This window comes from Excalfactoria chinensis, chromosome 2 (genome assembly GCF_039878825.1).
Source record: "Excalfactoria chinensis isolate bCotChi1 chromosome 2, bCotChi1.hap2, whole genome shotgun sequence".
In the NCBI taxonomy this organism is placed as follows: domain Eukaryota; kingdom Metazoa; phylum Chordata; class Aves; order Galliformes; family Phasianidae; genus Excalfactoria; species Excalfactoria chinensis.
The window spans coordinates 127,300,099-127,306,098 of record NC_092826.1 but is presented as its reverse complement, the minus strand read 5'-3'; the positions used below and the strand labels follow the sequence as shown (position 1 = coordinate 127,306,098).

General features: G+C 38.8%; 1 protein-coding gene across 3 annotated transcripts in view; it reads right to left on the bottom strand.

Annotated features, from left to right (window-relative positions):
- Nucleotides 1-239: 239 nt before the first annotated feature.
- The window catches only part of WAC (WW domain containing adaptor with coiled-coil), a 56,368-nt gene continuing 50,607 nt past the window's right edge, over nt 240-6,000 (bottom strand). For all 3 annotated transcript variants that reach the window (XM_072329456.1, XM_072329454.1, XM_072329455.1), the window contains exons 13-14: nt 5,386-5,513; nt 240-2,853 (exon numbers count right to left, since the gene is read on the bottom strand). In XM_072329456.1, coding sequence (XP_072185557.1) covers nt 2,784-2,853; nt 5,386-5,513 — 198 coding nt within the window. In that variant the 3' untranslated portion in view covers nt 240-2,783. The remainder of the gene's footprint in view (nt 2,854-5,385; nt 5,514-6,000) is intronic.

Genomic DNA, 6,000 nt, shown 5'->3' with positions numbered 1-6,000 from the left:
TGGCTGCTCTACGACCCAGCAGATCCAGGCCTGTATCAGGCTGCTCCCCTGGGAGACAAAACTCACCAGCTTCTCCCCAGGTGTCACAACAAGTGAGTGAGTTAGTGACGTTGCTATGGCAGATAGAAGTGCTTTGCCACTGCCTGATCCTTAGCCAGCTGGAGCCCTAACTGGTACAAGATCTTATGTCCTTTCTTCCAGATGGGATCTTCAGCCAAAATGTGTTGGTTGGGAAATGCAGAAATCCATAGGAAAGAGCATCTTCCAGGAGCTTTTCCTGTTGAATGAGTATGGCAGCAGCAATGCAGGCAGCCAGGAAAGTCAGAGCAGAGCCAGTTCCTACAGCTAAGAAAGCCAACCTTTCCAAAGGCCTGTTGGAGATGGAAGAGAGAAAAGATACTTTATTCATGCTCATGTCATTAACAGACAGCTGACAAGAGCAGCACGTAACTGGAATGCAAAATTATCACAGCTTAACATAACTTACTTTGCAAAATAAGTCAACGTATATGTAGGTCTTACAAGTCACAGAGTTCTGAAACAGCACACAACTAACTTGTGAGGTTCGTAGATACAGGGTATGTTACACAAGGTGATGTACCAAAAAGCAACAAAAACTCAAGAAAAAAAAAGGCAGGCACCATGAATCTACTACGATTAAGGCAAACTCTGACTTAGAGAACAATCGAACTGCAATATAGCAAAGCTGAAGAGGCGCAATGGTGAAACCCTCCTGTACTTCCAGCTGCTTCACTCGCTCCCAAGGCCACAAGCACCCCAACAACTGAGATGACGGGCAAATCTAAGTCTGAGGAAGCCTCGTGCTGCTTTGCCCTCACTTTCTGAGAAGGCAGGAATGAGGTAAACTAAGGAAATCAAGATTTGACTACTCCCAGTTTCTGAGCAAACTGAACATTTTTGCACAGTATGAAACACTCGAGCACAAACCAGATTAAGAAGTGAAGAACAACTACAGGTTCTTATTCTTTCTTGTTGGTTACATTTGCTCCACTTACGACGCTTTGTTAGCACAGGGCGTTCAGCCTCCACTAATTCAAGTCTACTTATAAAGACAGAACAAAAATCAGCCCAAGGCCATTCAACACAAGACAAAGCAGAAGAAAATCAAGTGATGTTTCTGGTGCTGAAAGACGGTATTTTCTGCGAACAAAACACGCAGCATCGCACGTCAATACCTTTGTCGTTCTCTTTTATTTCATCGCCCATAACCTTTCTTACTCAACAAGCTACGATGACACAAACTGCTGCAAATATTGAGCTAGTAGCACCATTGCTGTCTGCGCTGTTGTTTGTAAGCAAAGAAAAAGTCACGTTTATTTTGTAGTAGCAATAGTTTCTTTTTTATTTTTAATATACTTTAGGAAACAATATACAAAGCTGAGCTTCGCCGCCATTTTCAAACGGCGGGTTGCTCCAATTACACAAATTCAGCGTTTTGTGATGGTTAAGAACAGCAGTCAGCACCAGACTTGAACAGTTAGCTACAACACAAACATCCTTCCAAATGAAATGTCATAATAGCAAGACAAGTAAACCAGGAGTTAACATATGACAACTGTCGGAGGAGGCGTCTTAAATCATTCTTGTTGAATTTTTATATTCTGTTAAATATTTTATACACAATTTCCTGTTTACAAGTTTTAAACAAAACCTCCCTTGAGGAATTATTTAAGTACAAAAAACGTTCAACAAGAACAGTTCTAATAAAGAGTCCCCAAACAGACCAAAATTTCATGTGTTGACCAAAGGAAATGAAAACCAGTGTTTCTTTGTTTTAACATGTTTATTACAACAGATACAATTCACATCTGACTAGCTTCTTTTTCTTTTTTTTCCTCTTTCCCCTCCCACAACCATGTTAACATGTTCATTGGGCTATTCCTTTATCTTTGAGCAAGTAATGTACTTTCAGCACACATGCCCAGCAGTACTATAAGTCCATTCTTACAGGGTGCAAATGGAAATACGTTTCAATAATTTATACAAACAAGTGGGTTATGCTCAATCACTGCAATTTTAAGCTACTGTACACAGGAATGAAAAGATTATAGAAAAAAGTGCCATAGCAACAGTGCCTTAAGAAAAGAGAAAATTAGAAGCATTAAAAAAATAAAACAACAAACTGATAAATCAGATTTTGGGATTTCACGGGGAAAATGGAACACAGAAAATGAAAAACATTTCTCTGCAGAACAGAAATGGAGAAGCACTGCTCTTGATTCGGTGCAAGTGTGGAAACAGCTGTTTCATGGTATTTTTGTACATTACCCCAATCGTTGCAGCCTTAGACACAGATCGCCTGGCGCTTGCATTGAATTTTAGGAAACGAAAGATTTCTGAATGATAAATTAACTAAAAAAAAAAATAATAATAAAAAAAAAGAAAGAAAAAAAAAAAAAAAAGAAAGCTAATTTTGCAGACAGGTTTACATGTAAAAGGCTAGGTATTTAGCCACCTCAGCATCGATTAGTTTTGGATGTCTAAGCTCTGATACACATGGCTTCCCATGGCTTCACTCTACAAAACATATTTACAACGTGAAGAATACATCTACAATAAATCTACATTTCAAGGGTTTTACAAATCATTCTTGTATCTTCCCCCTGAATTTGACTCCCTCCTGTCCCCTTCCCCATGTCATCTTTTTTTTCTGCCCAGCTCAACGGTCCAAAGTCTACTCAAATGCAGCTCAAAAGTGTTAAGACTGGACATCAGTTTAATAGTTCCTGTACTCAAACCCATGTGCAATTGTTTACAACTTTTCACACCATGAAGGAATTCTGATTCTTTAGCTTTTCAAGTTCTTTAATTTGTTGTCTCAAAAATAGTATCCTGCAAGAGAAAAAAGAATTAATTAGTGCACACATTTTTACCACACGGAGATACACAGAAACGTGCCTAGAATTTCACTGAAAAATGCCAAGCCTCTTAGCTCCATTGATAAACTTATATATTTTCAAATCGATAATCACCTACAGATTCCCTGCGCAGGCACAGAGACCCACACTGCTTGGTCCCTTGCAGCTTCATTATGGCTGAAGCAGTGTGACATTCAAGCCTACTGTTCATCTGAACGTCACTTCAACAAAAAGGACACACTAGAAGACGCAGTGAACATTCTGAAGAATGATATTACGGCTGTGTCATGAAGTTCTCCAAACTGCAACAACTCAAAACACTCTTCAAGTTCTCACCAAACATGGAGCTGCTCTGTTCACACCCCAACCCCAGAACCTTCGGTGGAAAAGAGGTTAAAGGTTTCTTCTCACAGTCTTGTCTTCTAACTAAACTTGCCTGGTTTTGGAGATGCAGTGCAACTAGAAAGAGACACAAATCTTTCTACTTATTTCCTCCCCCTGCGCTGGAGGGTTTTATACTCCAGTAGGTTTACATAGCAGTGCAAGCAGAAGAGTTAAACATGCTTTTGTTTCCCTAAAAAAATTAACTCCATAATATGGCCTGATACGTTTTAGTTTGAATCAGCCATGTACAGTGCCATACATTTATTTCATATGTAAATCAGTGAACAAGTTTTAAACAAAGAAGTTTTCTTCTAAGCATCTCATCTTTCTAGCATTTCTCTCTGTGACAGGAAGAAGTAAAAACATCCTAAAGGCAGCTTCTAGTCAGGGTAAATTCCTACCTCAAAGTATTGGATCATTAAAAGACACTGAAGGAAAAAAGCTGCAACATGTAACTAAGAAATCAATTACATTTCTAGCTAAATTCTTCCTTCTACTGAACTGGCAATAAACAGTTATTTCAATTAACAAACATACGGTTCAGACAGTTTCCCAGAATTTGTAATGAGTATTTTATAGCAACTCTTCCCAATGTTGAAGCACATGAAGAAAACTTGAAGAGAAAGCTGAAATAATGCATAAATATGCAAAAATATTCTTCAAGTCCACAGCAATTTTGATACAGATAGCACAGCATGTCCACTTCAGTAGATGTTTACTGAACACTTCTCAAATACATCCTTAGTTCAGCTGGTTGTGGATGCCCCATCCCTGAAGGCATTCAAGGAGAGGCTGGATGTGGCTCAGGGCAGCCTGGTCTGGTGGCTGGTGACCCTGCACATAGCAGGGGGACTGAAACTGGATGATCATTGTGGCCCTTTTCAACCCAGGTCACTCTACGATTCAGTAAAAGGGAATTTTCTACTGAAAAGTAGTTAAAATAATATAAATCAGGACAGACACGCTGAAAATAAACACACCAAGCTCAAAAGGTGAAGGCATATAAAATCCATCAGCTAATGAAGACTGCCGTTTTGCATGCTGAACAATTTATGATTAAATGATGCATTTATGATTGAAACAATATACTTTCTTTGATTTCCCTTTTACAACAAATTTAAATAGATCTATTCTGTGCAAATTGTATCATTGTTCAAATTGATTGGCCTGATATCCCCAACCTTTGTGAAAGCCTTCCCTCTTGTCCCACAAATTGTTACTTATGCCACGTCTTTGGGATAGCAGCAAAAACCAAAGAAATGCGCTATGGCAGGTTCAAAGTCATAGTAACCATTATCCACTGCTGCCTTAAAGACACAGAATCACAGAATCACAGAATTGTAGGGGTTGGAAGGGACCTCTAGAGATCATCGAGTCCAACCCCCAAATATATGAATATATGGGAATATATGGGAAACAAAGCGCCGTTCAGCGAGCTGAACAATGACACCTGATATTATGTCAGATAAAATGCGCCTATAAGATACAGAAAAATTAAGACATTTCATTTCACCTGTAAGAAACAAAGCTGCTGATTAAATATCCTACAGGAATTGTAACTTCTGTTATGAAGCTATGAAAGAATAAACATTTTAGAAACAATAACAGCCACACTGTTAATGCCTTAAGCCTGAGTGACTTAAGAAGCAGAAATCTGTTTTCCCTGAATAACTCCTGAGACTTTCTCAAGTATCTCTTACCTAACCAACAAATACTTATTTTACCTTAGTTTGTATCAATAAGAATTCTTCAAACCTGTTGCAGCTTTAGACCCGGTGCCTCATGCAAATTGTAACATTTAAGACCAATATAAACAATGTAGATGTGCGCCTATGACCTCTGCATCATGTATTGAAGGATACCATATATAAATTCTGAACTAGTCTATCTGGAAACATATTTCTTTTCCATCCGTGTAAGCTTATCTGGCCCTATTCACTGTCAAGAGGTATCTGTGTAGATAACAGGCTGGCCACATACAGCAAAGACAGCTTTCAAGTTTTGCTAAGCATCAGCATACTTACAAAGCCATCAGTCAATATTGCTCAGATGAAACAACATGGCAATTCTAATACCACCTTGAAAATCACCAAATTACCATTCTGAAAACAAGTATGCTTACCTTTGCTCACGCAAAGTTGCTTGAATTTCACATACTCGAACTAAAGACCTTAAATTCTTTAATTCAGTACAAATTTCTGACATATGAACACTTCCCATGTTATGGGCTTCCTCACGTAATCTTGATGCCTACAACAGTGAAACAGAAAAGTCAGAATTTTGAGTCAAACACTGGAAACAACGGGCTGTAGCCAGAAGGTTGCTGGGTGAGCGCGTCTCAGAACAGCAAGCACTGTGACTTCTACAGTGCTGCGAATTCTGAACTTACTGTAAATCAAATCTGAAGTATATTACAAATGTTCTAGGTCCTCTCCAAACGTTTACTTAGAATCAGAAAAGAACAATGTTGGATGTTAATATATTACATAACCCAGGCTGCTGCTGGAAAGGGGTGATTTAGATTTCCTTAACCCAAACAAATGTTTCTTCGACCATCTTGCAGCTAGCACACAACAGGGCTCGTGACCAACTTTAATTTCTCTTCCAAGCTCCGCTGACAAAAACAGCTAAATGCTTTCTTCTTTTCAGCAACTTCATGCAGAAAACAAACCTCAACCTTTTTCAGGTGTTCTCTTGTAGACGAACTCCTTCACTTCAATATTTCCACTACTCAAGC